Genomic DNA, 16884 nt, shown 5'->3' on the forward strand with positions numbered 1-16884 from the left:
CCTTCACAATCAGGCTTTTTGTGAAAATCCAAATTTCAACACATTTTCTGAAAACAAAAGGTAGGAAATTCTGCATGAGGCAATGGACGAATTTGAATATCCACAGCTTCAGGTGCCCATCACATCTGGTGAACCACCTGAATGATCCACCCCTTACTGTGGAGCATGTGGCTGAGTATAAACATGGAGCGTATGTATATATAGCAAAAAAAGAGGAGAGTATAAAAGATTCCCTGCATTCTTCGAAAGGTTTCTTGACACCACTGTAACATTTATAACCCAGAGAAACTAAAAAAGATCAAACATGGACTCTTTTTTTACAAATATGAAAGAAGAACAGAGGAAACAGAGCAGAGATAATTAATACTTAAACCATCAGCTGACAATACCCCAGAGAAACAGCCCCACATTTTAAAGGAATACCATGAGTCCTTAGAAGTGTCTTCTTTGCAAGATGTAACATCATCATCAGACCTCACAGTCCCTTTTAAACACACTAGCTACTATCTTAACATTTCACTATAACCTGCTTTGTATGAAATTCTGTGAGGTACCCAGCTGTGGTTTATTTTCTCCGTAACACTGAATGGAAAACTGTTTACAGAGCTCTGGTAAAATCTCTATTTCTCCTAATTTAACAATAGCACTGATTTCACTTAAATATTATTTCTCCTCCATTATGAGAACAACTAGATAAGAACCGTCTTTTATGAGAAAACCAATGTTTAGCTATCTTCCTGTGAAAAACGTAGGAAGTGTTTTTATAATTTCAGATTCAACTTTTCAGGTAAAATCCAGGGCGCAATGCCCTCACTAGCAAGGGTTTGATTACTATTAGTATTTTGAGGTAAATTTGTATCTTGAGACTAACCAGTAACAGGAAATTGTGTGAAGCACACACAGTACCTCCCTCGAAGACAGGCATATCTTCTTGACTTTCTCTGCACAACAGAAATGTTCAACACAACATTTTCTGCATTTCTAGTAACAGTGAATCCCTTTGAGCATCTCTGAAAGTTTCAGCTTCAAAGGCAGAGCATCAAACTGGTACCAGAACCTGGCAGCCAAACACTGCTTAAGCAGGTGACAGACCACAAGTAGTGTCTGTCCTACACACCATGTGATCATAGAAAGAATCAAAGTTCTCTTCAGTAACTTTTACAAGAAACTGGGGAGTTGTCATTAAAATTCCCTTTCTTTTCCTCACATTCATGTGTTTTAGCACATTAATATTAAGCCTGAGGCCCTTTTAAAATTTCCTTTTAATGTATAGATTATGAGAATATTAATTTTGGATAAATGTGGATTATTTCCATGTTCTTTAGTAATCTCCTTACAAAACAGCAAGCAACGGCCTTATCTAAAGAAAGAACAATTTTAAGATGGCAACAGCAATTTACATGATGTATTAAAAACACAATATTATTGTTCAGAAATTACGCGATTAGTTGACTTACATGATGATTCTCCTGTTCAGGAACCAGTATTTCCGCCTATGCCTGTCATATCCAATAGGTTCGTGTCGGATGTATGGTTTGTTTTTTTGGATTTCAGCCACACAGTCAGTCACTCCAGGCACCTTATGTGCCACGCAGACCTCGCACTGCCACTCGTCTTCTGGCACCTCCTCCAGAGGGGGTTTCACACACTCCAAGTGGTACACGGCTGAGCAAGTCTCACAGCAAAGCAAATCCCCAAGTTTGTGACAAACCCTACAATGATCATCATACTGAATAACACCTTCTGACATTAACTCCTCACGTGCAATGTTTGTGGTAAGAAACTGATCCACTAAGAACTGCAGAACTTTGATTTTACTCTCTACTGGTCCATAAGGATAGTCCTCTGTCTCTTGGTAAGGAAGAACATGATGGTATTCCTTGTCACTCTCACAATATACCCGCAGAACCTCTGGCCACGTCATTCCATCTATGAAATACAAAGTGGAATTAACGCTATCTTTGAGGTCAGCAGGTCCAAAGGTAGTATTTGAAGTGTCTTCTTCACGTAAAACTGCTTTTAACAGCACTATATGCATCTCTGCCATAAGTGTGCACTGCTCTTGACTTACCAGAGCAGCACAGAAGTCCTCAAAACGAAAAGGAGAGAGGCGCAAAACAGTGCCAAAGTTCCTTAGTACCTCATAGATGGCAATAACATTCATTATATGCTCACTAGGCACCATTAAGTCCTCTGAGGATTTAGGAAACTCCAAGGGTGGGATATCTTTTTCTTCCAATATTGGAGAACGAGGACGATGTGCTCTTTGTCTTCTCCTACCTGGAATAAAAAACAACAGTAAGAATTTTGCTGTTCACAGGCCAATGTGTTTAAACATCTATCATCAGTCACTGCGCTAACATTCTGAACTAATGCAAATTAAGGCTTCACAAGCTTCACAGTTACATGAATGTGTTAACTCACCTACTTTATATATATACTTTAACTAATAGTATGAAAACAAAACACAAGATACCTGAAGTTTTGCTTCAGACACATACAGGAATTGCATTTCCCATACAATATACATCTACTGAATCTTTAAAATGAAATCTAGAAATGTAATTGTTTAAACTACTTAAAAAGAAAGACATTTCCCGCAGCCAAAATAATAATTTTTTCTCAATTTTATTCAGCATGACTAGTTTAAACTCCAAGCATAAAGCTCCAAACAGATATTTTGTATTAAATTATTGCAAGTTATTCTCCTATCCAGCAACAGCATCCAGGAAATCTCATTTCAGGCAGATGTCTTAGAACATCAATTTCAATCAAATTAAAATACAAAAGAGAACCTGAAGTGCATTGCCCACTGCTTTCTAACTAGAATATTTCTCCTGGCTACCTACAAACCAAAACCAGAAGGTAAATGTGATGTTTTATGAAAATATTTCAAAAATTCTCAATTTTTCAAAACAAACAAACAAAAAAACCACCCCAACCCACCCTCATGCTTCAATAAAACAGGAACCATACCCACAGAATGAGGAAGCAAAATTATTCAAGGACAAGCTTACCAAAAAAAGCTAATCTAAAGAGCTGTTTTATTACCTAAAAGAAAAGACACTGAGCATAATCAATTCAGTCTCAGATGCTAATTCAGATAGGATGCTACACTTTCTTCCCTTTAATTCCACTATCCTTGATGCCAAGCAGAAGGAAAAATAAAAGAGGAAAATTTTTGTGACACTACCCGACAGATGAAATATTTTAATCTTCTATCAAAATAACCAGCTACAAGCAACTATTTCTCAGCTACCAGTTAAAAGTTTTAGATGCATTCATTAAACTTATTTCCCTTTATAGAAAAAAAACAAGTTGAGAAAATCTCATAAACCATCATCTAAGTTTAATCTAAGAACTGAGATGAAAGCTGGTTTTAGGTCCTCTTACTAAGCATACTAAGATTCTGGTCAACAATTAAACTTCAAAATTATCCGTTGTCCATAGGGAAGTGTCAGCAGGATGCATTTCATTCACAGAGATAATCCAAAGGAAAACTACAGTTGTCCATAGCACACACACACTTCATTAAAATGTGACATGTATTAAACTTTGTGTGTTCTGAGACTGAAGAGTGACACAACCAGTAGTCTGGAATTTTAAGATTCACAATCATAACTTCTTGACCAAATTCTGCAAATAACAGACCTCTCCAAAAATAGGTTCAAGGAAATTGAGAGATAAAGTGAACTTTATCTCAGCTTGGATGTTACCGTTAAGAGGAAATAGTTCTCTGTAGCACTTTTCAACCCACCCTACTCCCTTCGATACTCCCAGAAATACAGAAAATAAATCTAATATGGGAGAAGATCTGCTAAGGCAGAGCCTGCTGAACCTGAAACACCATCATTAAAACTTTAAAGCATTGAAAAGGGGGAAAAAAATAGTTACCAGAAAGAAAAGCTACTCTAAGAAACATTCTGATGCACAACAAATGATTCCAGAGAAATAAATCAACCCTTAGGCTGGTATGGCAAGAGGGCACCAGATACAGCTAGCTCTCCCTTTCCAACGTTAAAGAATGAAATCTTATGCAACAAATCACACACCCAAACAATACAGAAGATGAACTGCAAGATGTTTCCATTACAGAAGTAGTAGGTCAACATCATCTGTGGATAAAAATAACTTTCCAAGTTTAGCGAAGTTTGAGTTCTGACTGTGGAAAATGAAAGAATGTTTCTATGACTCTCTTCCAACATGCCTCTGCACAAATCAGTGGAAAATGTTTAATCATGGCAAACACACAAAGACAAAGGAGTTTCACAGCCACGCACAAAGCAAGTGTTCTCTAGATTAAACTCAACTTTTCTATCACCATGATCCAAAATCATATATGCATAAGGCACAGCTGGTTTAATTAAAAGACCCCAAAGCAAAAAAAAGACACATTCCCACAATAAACTACTTCAGGGTCCTGAAGCTTCCTTCAACATTGCAGTCCTAGTTGGCCATGCAAGACAACACCACCACCTCCACCGAACAGATATTCTGAAATCAGTGATGGCCCTCACAGAGTCCAAATATCACAAAAAACAGCAAAGCTATCAACCAGGATTCTTTCCAGTGTTTGCAACTGTAGCAGAAAAAACGTGTCTGTCATGCAGTAAAGCCGTAAAACAGCCCTTCAAGAAAGGGAGCAGCAAGGGTGTTAACCCTGCTTTACCTGAATTAATCAGAAGTGACAAATCCCCCCAGGAATTTTAGACAAAGATAAACCACAGTGAAGGAATACTGCTGAAACAAATGGACTCCCAATATACCAATTTTGCTGATGTCTCTTTCACATGAGATAACCATGGTATGGAATCACAGAGTTATTAAGGTTGGGAAACACCTTCAAGATCAAGCCCAACCATCAGCCCAGCCTCACCACCATGTCCTCAAGTGCCATATCCACACATTTTTGAACACCTCCAGGGGTGATGACTTACACCAGTTTCCTGAGCAGCCTGGTTCAGTGCTTTACAACCCTTTCAGCGAAACAAAGTTTCCTAATATATAATCCAAACCTCTCCTGGTGCAAGGAGGCCATTCGCATATTTGCCACGTGAAATTAATAGGGGAATAAAAAAAGAACCTTAAAACAAGGCATTCCTAATTTGTTCTGAAGAAGTTAGTCTCTAACACTTCCTCTTACAAAGGAAGCACATTGGTACAATTAGAGATCTAGAAGAAATGTGTTATTGGGATACAAATATGTCACAATAGCATAATAAAGAACTGTACTTTGGTGCAAGCACAACGCAACCCTACGGCTGCATTAGTCACTTAAATCAATTTATGTATTTTCATGTTTTCTTTGGTATAAAGAACAGAAATTTCAAAAGCAATAGTAAAACAGACAACAGGAAAAGAACACTGCATTATAAAATGTGTGCTTCATTTGTGTTAGGCCACACAGTTGCAGCACATTATGATATTGCGCACCTCAACACTCCCCATCCACACTGGAAACCACACACCACAGCTCAAGAGCTCAAATAATTTCTTTTCGGACACTGAACTGCTCTGAACAATTCTAGACTAAATATAAACTGGTTTCCAGAGCTAAAAAAGGCAAGTATTCAAAGATGCAGAATATTTAGAAAGAAACTATTTTTCTTGAATGACTTGATGGCACAGTATTTCAAATCTTTTTATGCTGGCTTTTTTTCTTTCCAATTTCACTTTCAATTTGTTATTAATATTCTCTGTACTGGGGTTGAAGAGAATCAGAAGTTGAGAAGAGAATCACAAAGTGTGATTTGGGAATTCAGAAATTCCAAGCAATTTGTGCTTAAATGTATTACTGACCAATACATCAACTGTGATCTCAAGAAACACTCAGACACCTTTTAAAAAAACCTCAAAAGCCCAAACCAACAAACCCAAGCAGTCTAATAATCTCCAGTGAAAAGGATGGACACTCTCTGCCAAGGTGCTCATAAATCTTGAAGCATTGTAAGTGGCTGCTGAACTGAAATTAAAAGTGCAGGTCAGTGGAATATGATATAATGATGTCAAAGTGCTACATGTCTCTTTTTTGAGCTGAAATGTTGGTATTTTACTGGTTGGGTGGACAACCTTTCTTCACTGCTGATTTTTCAGTGCACCGACAACCCACAGAGCTCACCCTGCTTCAGAGCAGTTCCACCTCCTGTGTGAAGGTTTCTGAAGATCACAGTCCATTTTTACCCAACTGTGCCTCATAAACACAAAATCCCTCAAACGTTGAAAAATGTCTTCCTACCATAAACATAACCAATTTTTCAAGCTCTTCACTTTCAAAGACAATCTTCTTTTTCATGAGGCAAGTGGACCAATATTTAAATTTGACATTCACTGGCAGACACAAAAAACCCACAGCCCAACAAAGAACTCTGGCCACTTCAAACACTTTATTTTGGTTTAAATTATTTTAGAGATACTAGGATTTGACAACTTTTTTTTTTTTTTTTTAATTTGTTGTCATTTGTCAAGTATTTGGGCCCCGACAGGGAATTTTTGTTTTAAATAGAAATTGCAGTATGTACTATTTTGTTTAACCCCAAATCCATGAAGAGGATTGCAGAGCAGGTGCACTGGCAGCTTCCCTCTCCTTTAAGCACCACCACTTGACTGACCACACTTTAAACTGAAGCTTCATGTAACTACTCTCAATTCAAGAAATCTACTCTCAATTTACCCACACTGAAGTTTCCCAAAACGTACTCAAGTTTTATTACATGCAAATTGGATACTTCTGAGATAGTTTCTGCATATTAACTAAGTCTGAATCAAATTTTACCTCTACATTTGAGGCAATACAAAGGCAGAAAATGTCCACTTCTACACCACTCAAATTCCATAGCTCTATTTGGAGGAAAAAAATAGATTTGCCAACAGCCTCCTGCTGCCACAGCTGGACTACTGACAGGATCCGGATCCCCTCGAGTGTCTCAGCACTACATTTCTATCTAGCACAAAATTCTTTTAAATGGCAAATCCTTCACTGATCATCTCCCCAAGTGCTGAAGCAGTCTGCAGTGGTTACCCGTCCCTAGTTGAAGAGCTGCCTGTAATTAAGATTAAAGGGTAAACAATTCTATTCCCATGGCACATTTAATTATAGATACTGATAATTACAGTCTACACTTAGGATAATCTACTAAAATAATTTATATTACAAATATTTAAGCCAACACACTAATGATATTTGAAATAAAACAAAGTTACTCAAGTAACCGTCTGAATGCCCAAAACCAGAATTTACTTAAAAACCCCAAACCACTGCTTTATTTTTTTTCACTTCCATCAATTCAACCTTTCAGAATTTAGAAATGAAACAATTTAAAAGGACCAAACCCCTTGCCTCTCTTTTCATTCACAGACTGAAAGAAGAAAAGGGAAAGTCATATCTACTCTTTACCTCAGGAGAATACAGAATTTAAAACTACTTTAACCATCTTTAACACATCTGCTGGTTTATGTAAACAGAGTACCTGAATTAACTATAGACATCACTGTCCAGAATACAAAAAGATTGTATCACAACTAAATCACTTTCAGGCTCCTCAGCTTTAGTTGTATTCAATCACCATACACGTGTAGGCTAACAAAAATCACCAAAATCCAGTTCTGCCTTGTCTCACTGACGTTACACATCCCTCCGCTCCAGAAAACACAGGCTTTCAATCCAACATATTTCAAATACTGGACTGATGGATGGAGGTCCTTCAGACCACTGTCTTGTTTAAACAGGGACAGAGTGGTGGCTGCATTAATCTGACCTGAAAAATAAACACTGGTTCCAGCCTCTCTTGATTTGAAAGTTCACAGCTGGTCTCATTTCTCTTCTCTAAGAACTTTCCCTTCCTCATAATTTCTCAGCACTTGGGCTCTCCAGCTCAGAGTTCCTGATGACAGCTGCCATGGAGAAGATAAACTTGGTAGAAGCATTGGGGAGAGAAAAGATACCTAGGAGTTTCAGATACTTCAGCAACCTGTCACAGGAGGGGGGAAAATACAGAACAAACCCCCACCCCTCCAGTCACACTCCACTAATTGACCCCTGAAAAGACTTTCAATTTTCCCAAAAAAAGATTTAAATTTTGGCTTCAAGTTCCATGAGCCAAGTCAAACCACACTACACTTACACGAAAGTTCATCTTTAGTAAAGTAGAACTGGGCTGGTTTTGTTTTCCAGATCGTGAGTCACTGCAAAAACTTTTCAACATAAAGACCAGCTGGCAGTTATATATGATGTTCTGGAAGCATGAGCACTCCTTAGAGAAGACGCCCTCTCCGACATTTTCCTTCCTCCTGGAAACTTTGCCTTTTGACTGCCCTCAAACTCCCTGAGACCCTCCTATTTTGGTTTGGTTTTAATAAACACACACTTGCTGTCCCATATTATTGCTTTGTACCAGGAACGTTTCAAATGGGACTGCATAGCAACACAGAAGTTTTTGTTAGATATCACTGAGAAAACTGGAAACAGTTGATGATAATGTGTAAGAGAACCTTTTTTGTATTTTTTTCTTTCCTTTCACAGCAGAATGCAGAAACTGGATAGAGCTGCATGTTTGCCACAGCAATATCCAAACTGGTTCTTTAATTCAAAGTCAACCTCTTGGGAGAACATTGGCTCAGCTTCCACCAAAGAAAAAAAAGCAGTAAAATGGATGAGTTTAACATAAAATAAGAATATATTATGAAAAGCAGTGCCCAAATAGAAAAATCTAAATCTTTTTCTTGGGATGGGCTGAAATTAAAGGCTTTGACTTTTACAAAACACTTTTTTCCCTTTTAAAAATGACAACATGATAATCATGTTTCTAATAATCACAAGTCAAACAGTCTCTCCAGAAAAACTTTCTGAAAGAATAAGATGCATTTGTAACTACTTGTAGATGAAGATCCAATTTGAATATTGCTCTGCAGTAATCACACTTAACCCAAATTTATTTATTTTGTCTGGAGAACAGAATAAATAAGATTAAACTTAAAAAACTAAGCCAACATTAAAAATGAGGCATTCCAATCACCACAAAAGCTTTGGAAGTTGAAACACAAATGAAAAAATAACTGGTTATTAGGCTAGATCCTGAGTGCACTCACATCACACAAATTCTCACACGTGTTCCTAAGTAAAGTTCGACTCCTACCTTGCCTTGTACAAAAGTATGTCCTTATGTTCTTTTAAAACAGTAAAACTTTTGCCTGCTTTTTTTTTCAGTTTGCACACCTGTCAGCAGTACACTTTTAAACCAAACTAGGGTTCTCGACTGATTTGACATGAAGAATTTAATTTCTCAACATTATGGCCATCAGCACTCCCTCAGGAGCCAGGAATACAAAGCCTCCTATATTCTATAGCATCGTTTTAACATTCGGATAACTAATGCAAGACAAGCAGCAGATGAGATCACTCCGAGAAGGACTTGGAGGCACAACCCTTTTGTGCCTAGAACCCAGGCAAAGAAAAAAATCCAACCAAAACCACAGATAGCACTAACAGAATGATTCTCAGAAAGAGTTAAACAATTTCTCGGGACACACTCAGGATAAGCTGTAATTTCAGAAGTTAGTGAGCGCTGAGAGCCAGCCCCAACCTACTAAAATCCACGTTTATTCACCTTACACCTGTTCCATGCAACACAATGAGCACTTACAGAATTTTACTGCAGATCTACAAAAAAAGTTTGCACAATAAAGTCATCTGCAGCACATGAAATTACTCTTTTACAACACACATACTTGTATACAGGTGAGATATTTGCTGCTTAGAGCTTCTGAGATGACTGAAGTGACAAAGCTCTCTTCAGATAAGCTGCCAATTTACAAGTCAATACAGCAGGATCAGCCCAAATTTAGTCCTCTGGCCTTCTACACAATTTCTTTGTTAAAACTCTTCTTCTACATTTTTCATGACTGGCATGATGAACTACTGACCGTTCCCTCTAGAGCACAAATCAAAGTGCAGATCACTAAATGGTAAACTAAGAGCATGCCAGGTTTAATTTAGAGAAGAGGGTACCCCAGGTAAGATGTTTGGGAGGCTGGTAAATCTTCTCACATGGCAGACAAAAGAGGCTGCATATCTTAATGTTGTATCTCAGTGGCTCCACTTAGACAATTCTTCAAGAGCAGATAAAAAATTACTACAGACACCCAAATGCAGCACGTGGTTTCCTGCTAAATTCTTTCACTCTGAAGATAAAAGCACACTGTGAAGTAACTGGTTAATAGAAGCAATGGTCAATCCCTGCAAATGCTCAGACTAGCAAAATCCATCTAAAAATATTATTTAATGTATTTTAAGATAAATATTTTGGCTCCCAACTCCAGTGTTGTGCATTTGCTTGTTTGACACACTGATGATGATCTCAGATGAAATCTAGATGTATAGCTCTTCCTAAAACTAGTTTTCCCAGTTTCTGATGAAGAAAAATCAAGAAACAAAAAATGAAGGACTTCTAGGCACCTTGATTAAACCCTTCTCTTAAAATTATTCAACATATGAAAAATACTTAGTAACTGTAATGCAACGGTGACAAGCCTCAAGTAGAATTTACAGTGGACAGGGAACGGCAAAAATGTTTAGTGATACAAGATATAGAGGATACCTATCCTAACAGTTCATCCACCTTCTGGGGATACAAAGGGGTGAGAGGGAAGGGACATTACAAACACACAAAATCCCTCTACCAAAAGTACATCCAGCAGAAGAAAAAGAAGTAACTGTTATTCACACAGTATGTTTTTACTGTACCATGACTAAGTGGTATATTAAAGACATTTTATCTTTTCTAAGATTTTGCTTCTTTAAATAGTTTGATAATATTATTTTATATTATAACAATATTAATTTCACTATCATATTATAGTAGAAAGTACTTCTACATCTAAGTTCAAGATAAAGCATAAGCTCCCAGTCAGAGCACAAAACCTGAGGCTTTCTTGGCCAGACACATTGCTCTGCGATCTTTTAATTCATTGCTTAACTAAGTTAAAAAAAACTGTCCCCCACTTAAGTGGAATGTGTAAAAGCTTAGTTGGCAGAAGTTTGACTGGAATGGCAATTATTCAATACCCTGCTCTCAAAAACAGTCTTCAGCCCCTAAGACTACATCCTGAAAGTGGTTGTAACTCAGGTTGCACTGACTGAGAGAAGATAAGAGGAGAAGGATTGTTCATCATCTCTTCTGGTAAAAAACCTGCACAATTCTGTCAGGAGGCAGTTTAAGCCAAGGGAGGAGACACTCCTTCAAGCCCTCCAGCTCAGCATGGGAACTCTGCCACTGTGTTACAATCTCACTGGCTTGAAGACAAGGATAGGAAATAATCCCCCCTGTATCTAAACACAGCTGAGGACCAACTCTGGCTCGGAGTGCACGCCAGTCAAACAGCTCTGGAGCCCCTGCAGGAACACTGGAGACACAGCTCTGGACCCCTGCCCTGCTCTTAACCTCCTCTCTGCACTGGCCCCCATCAGACACAGAAATACTGATGAGAAATAAAGCACTTCCTTGCCTATCAATGCTGCTCTGGTGTCCAGCAACTCTTGCTGGACTATGACAAGACTGAGATTTCCATCAGTGCCACCCCTGCAGAGCCACGGTCCCAAAGCAGGTGTTTGTCCAGGATGAGACATGGACTGAGCTGCCTGAATGAAAAGTTTGTACTTTTTTCGTAAAAGGACATGGGAGTGTCTGGGAGATAGGGAAGGAGGGAGTGTGACCTTTAGGCAAACACTGAACTAATGAGAACCACCAGTAAATTGCCAAAATAACAACACAAACATTTTAACTCTCAAAAACTCAATACAGAGCAAAATCACCTACGGATAAAAATCCTTACACTGACACGTCTCTCAAAAAAGTTAACTGAAGTCATTCTGACCAAGTGAGAAATAAGCATATGAATTATCAAAATGGTTTCTGATACATCTAAATACCACATAAAACCTGTCTATGCTTGTACAACAATGCACACAGACCTATCTTCTGATTTGCCAAAACACTTAGCACATTTGAAAAATGGCATACACCCATTCTCTGCAGAACTCATTTTAAACCTGGATGCTCATGTAAAAAATATTATCCTGACCTAGTCAGCTAAAATCATAAAAATATTATTTCCCTGACATAAGCATTCCCAAAAAAAGTAATAGAAATTAAGTTATCACAACTAAGCAGAAAATGGAGAGTTAAAAGTCAAGAGAGTATTTTGGAGCTTTTTTCTTCCATGAAGCCAGATCTCAATCTTTGAGTAATAAATATTCAAAAAATTTCAATCTGATTGCAGGACATTACTGCAACAGGTAAACTAACATCTTTAAAAAATTATCTCTAAACAGATTTAGTAATGTATGTGCTCATTTTGATTCATTTAGGTTCTTGAGCATATGGATATAAGTTTAAAATATACATACAGACAAACACACAGAGCTTTTTAAAGTACTATTATGAAGTCACAGAATAAACCGATATCATTAACTCACGCAAATAAAGACAAATCTAGCAGCCAGTACTTCCCCCTTTTTAAAAGTCCTCAGCTAACTACTCGGATCTACACTCCTTTTTTAATTAGGATGCAATGCATTCACACCAACAACCTGTTCCTCCCCTCTTCCAGACTGGCCAAATACTCGTACAACATCAGTGTCTGCCATCCTGTAGCCCAAATCATACCAGGTTACCTCTAAGTTGAACTACTCTCCTGGTTCAGACACTTAAAAAAAAAAAAAATTCTAAGCTTGAACGCCATTCTGGAATGAGTTCAAATAAATCCAAAGTTTATTTGGCTTAAGTTTAAATAAAAGAATTTTTGAACCTTGGTGAATGAACCAATTAAGGACAAACAGAAATGCAGGCCTTAAAAATTTCCCAAATTTTCCACTAGAATTAAAAAGAAAAAAAAAACCACTATTATGTTGAATGAATTTTAACCCCAATATGAGTTTTAAAGGTTGCTATATTTTAAGATAAACACAGTATTTAAATGCAAGACCTCTGACTCAACCTCCATCTTTTAATCTTTGTGTTGAACTAAAACTAGGTTTACATCCTTGCAATGAGGCCCTGTGCACTTTTCCCCAAACTATAACAATGCAATCTCCATTTTGAACAATGCACCTCATTTCCCTCCTTGGAAAGCTACTTTTGTCTTAAAGCCAGTAAATGCTGGATCCAGTTATAGCTCTGATCTCAAGAGCCTTAAAATTCTCGGTGTTTACGGTTTTTTGGTTTATTAAAGTCACTTCAACTTACATGTGCTTCCTTTCCTTTCAACATCAAGCTATATTTGCAAGCACAAGCCAGCCTTTCCTGTATTTAACTGAAAGGACCTCTTTGCAAGGCATGCCTCTCGTTTCCCTTGTTTTTAAATTTAAAGTGAATGCTCCACACACTTTTGACATTGTCTGCAACACGTCCTGGTGGGTCGCGCATTTCTGCAGCCACCAGGTTCCTCACGAACATTTGCAAAGCATCCCCTTGTTCCAGCAAGTGCCGCCCGCCCTCCCTGCTCCTCTCCGTGCACGCGTTTGTGAGCATCTTCCAATGCTCCCAACGTCCCCGGGGTTGCCAGTGGTTATTTGCATACCCCTCTCCCTGGGAGTGCTTGCGGACATCCCTCACATCCTCGCATGGGAGTACGGACCGTATCTGCCAACCTAGAGGGAGCATGTGGGGTGCCCTCGACTTGTATGAGTTCGCCCATGGACTCTCTACCTGGGGTGCTGCTGTAGGTGCTGTGGCTCCTGAAGCTGCTCTCAGTGCAATAACTGGCATCATCTTCATCCTCCATCTCTTCGGGGTAGTCAGAGTCGTCGTCGTCCTCCTCCTCCATTATCTCCTCCTCCTCTTCCTCCTCGGAGTCCTGGTTATCCTCGGGGTCTCCCTCCTCCTCCTCCTCGGACACCATGCTCTCCTCCTCCTCCTCGCTCTCATGATCGTCGTACACCACTTTACTGATGCTCCTCCTGGACGAGGCAGCCCTGCCTGGGCTGTTGCAGCTGCCTCCTGCGCCTCCTCCTCCCCCTGCTCCTGCCGCCCCGGCCCTGCCCCTGCCCTTACCGCCGCTGCCTCCCCCACCGGGGGTGCTGCTGCCGCCGCCGCCCGCCTTCCTCTTGCCGCCCCCCCTGGGCGAGGCGGCGGCGGCGGGCGACGAGGCCTGGGCAGCGCCGGCTCCCTTCTGCTTGGGCCCCGCCGTCTCCGCCTGGGCCGCGGCCGCCCACCTGCCGCGGCTGCTGCCGCGCTGCCGGGAGCGCAGCCCGCCGATGGGGCCCGCTGGAGCCGGGGCGCTCGCTGGAGCGGCGGCCGCCGCCGGCTGCTGCTGTTTGGGCGGCCTGCCGCGCCGGCCCCGCATCGCTGGGCGCTGGCCGAGGGGGAAGGGAGGGGAAGGGCGGCTCGGGAGGGCGCTCGGAGTCCGGACAGGCGGCTACGGGCAAGCTCCGCGCCCCGCGGAGGGCGCGGGGCCGGGGCGGGGGGGGGGGGGCCTGGCCGAGCGGGCCGCGGCTCAACGCGAATCGCCGGCGCCCCGCTCCGGATCGCCGCCGGCCGCCATCTTGTTCCCCGCCTGCGCCTCGGCCGCTCCGCGCTGACTGGGGGAAGCGGCACCAGGCCCCGAGCGCCTCACGTGACCGCCGCGCCCGCCGCCGCCGCCAGGGGGCGCGCCCGTCACGGCCGTGAGGGAGCCGCCGCGATGGGGCGGCCCCCCGACCCCCGGACGCAGCACCCAGCCCGACACGGATACAAAGCCCGGACCGAACCCGAACCCGGCACCGAGCACCGGCCCCGGATCCGACACCGGCACCGACATCGACCCCAGGCACCGACAACGGCACCGACCCCCAGCCGGAACCCGGCAGCGACTCCCACCACTGACCTCGAACCCGGCACCGACCCCAGGCACCGACAACGGCACCGACCCCCAACCTGAACCCGGCAGCGACTCCCACCACTGACCCCGAACCCGGCACCAACCGCAGGCACCGGCACCGCCCCTTGCCCCCTTATGCTCCGCTTTCCCCTCCGCCGGCACCCGGCGCGCCCCCTGCCCCAGCTCACGGTCCCGACACCGCCGCTCGCTCAGCCGGCCCTGCCCCCTCTCCCCACACCAGAGTCGCTGGGTCCGTGGCCGGGGTCTCTCCCGGAGCTCGACCCGCGCCCCAGGGGAGCCCCCAGGCCCGTCGGGTGCGCGCCGGCCCCCAGGCAGGGGCTCCCCACGGGGGTCTTCATCCCCCGCCCGAGGGTGTCCCCTCGGGAGAGGCTTCCCCCCTGCATCGGCACTAAGCAGCTCTCCTGACCACTGACACTCATCTCTGGCCGTGCTTTGACTCCTCACCCATTAAACCCCTCTTAGAGCTTGCCCTTACACAGCCAGCGCCTGTGTAAAGCAAACACTGAGATCACATAGGGACCCACCATCACTGTTTTTGTCCATCCACTTCCTCTATTCTGCTGTTTCCGCAGTTCCCTGGAGCCCTAGGAAAGAGATGGGCTCCGTCTATTTTGTATTCCCTCTAGTTGTCTCATTTGCCAGAACCCACAAAGATCTAAAAATCAACAAAAACCAGTTGCACAGTTGGGTTTCCAATGCCACCACTTGAATTCAGGGTATCAGTTTCATAAGCAAAAGCAGTACAAACTGAAAGCCAGCCCAAGGCACAAAAACATCTGGTATTTCTTACAACCACCCTTCCTTTTCATTGCTAGATTGAGACAGCTTCGGGATTTCAGAGAGCCAGAAGTCTTATCATTAGAGAATCAGTCTGTTTACATGTTCATTTATCTCAGTCCCTTGTTTATATTTCTGAGCAAGGTAAAACCCAACACTGGTCATGCCACAAGCATGGCAGCAACATGTCCAATGTGTCATTTAATTTGCATTCTTCTGTAGTAATTTTTGAAGCCCTTTTGTTCATTAACTTGTTGCTCAGGCCGAGCACCTCATTAAACCCACAAACCTGCCACAGCATCAAGCACACAACAATGGCAGTAGGGTTTAGCCCAATTTGCACTCGTATATCCAGCTTTTTATCTGCAGCTCTTTTCTATTCAGTGTTGCAGCTGCACAGGCTCAGAGCCCTGGTGTGTTTAGGATGATACACACAGCAGCAGCCAACACTGCCCAACCCTATATATGCCTTTCTACTCAATTTGTATTCTGAACCTTTCAAAGTTACCTTATGTCAGGCTGATTTTCGCTACCTCTTACAAGGTTGCAAAGGATTGTGGTAACTCTTTAAATACACGAATACACAGACACACATTTTGAGGGAGGTTATTCCATTATCGTCTTCTGGTATCTTGGGAAAAACACCTGTGCATTCTGTCATCTATACACTGACCATCTAGCAAAGGTACCTAGCACACCTACTGCACCAATGACACAGCCTGTAGCATCGTGAGAGCATTAACACCTCTGAAATACTGAGGAATTTGCGTATTTGCGGTAGATCAAAGGTGCTGAGAATCATGTGCTTTTGAACTGTGAACCAGAATATCTTGTCTCTTAATCCCATCCCGTATCAGTTGGTGATGTGGAAGTGCTTACTGAACAGGACTTCTAAAATGAAAATTATTTAGATGGAGAAATGGGTGCATAGAGAGGTACGTTACCTCTCAGGGACAGGACATAAATTAGTCCTTTCCAACACACACCTCAGTACAGAGAAATCAACCCAATGCCAAAGCCTGCCCATTCCACTCAGAGTAGAACATATTGATTTGGAACTTGGAGTTCCGATTTGGAGTCTGGTGGTAGAGCTAAATGAGCATATTTATAACTGAATTGAATACAGCAGGAGGAGGAATTTTTGGGTGGAGGCCCTACCCTGCCTCCATCCTCAGGACAGATGGAAAAAAAGACTCCTTTCACAAGGCACTTTGGAGAAGATGAAGAGCCCAATTG

The 16884-nt window shown here is 42.1% G+C and overlaps 1 protein-coding gene across 12 annotated transcripts in view; it reads right to left on the bottom strand.

The window, feature by feature from the left end:
• The window catches only part of BPTF (bromodomain PHD finger transcription factor), a 54055-nt gene extending 39542 nt beyond the window's left edge, over positions 1 to 14513 (bottom strand). For 4 of the 12 annotated variants that reach the window (XM_042025463.1, XM_042025458.1, XM_042025455.1 and 1 more), the window contains exons 1-2: positions 13701 to 14509; positions 1458 to 2280 (exon numbers count right to left, since the gene is read on the bottom strand). In XM_042025463.1, the coding sequence (XP_041881397.1) occupies positions 1458 to 2280; positions 13701 to 14337 (1460 nt within the window). In that variant the 5' untranslated portion in view covers positions 14338 to 14509. Of the gene's footprint in view, positions 1 to 1457; positions 2281 to 13700 lie in introns of all 12 variants that reach the window. The other 8 variants (XM_042025466.1, XM_042025462.1, XM_042025460.1 and 5 more) reach the window with 6 other exon arrangements.
• Between the last annotated feature and the right edge of the window lie 2371 nt (positions 14514 to 16884).

Source organism: Corvus kubaryi, unplaced genomic scaffold, assembly GCF_017639235.1.
Source record: "Corvus kubaryi isolate FWS band 111438036 unplaced genomic scaffold, C.kubaryi_AGA036_p1.0 37272, whole genome shotgun sequence".
Classification (NCBI taxonomy): Eukaryota; Metazoa; Chordata; class Aves; order Passeriformes; family Corvidae; genus Corvus; species Corvus kubaryi.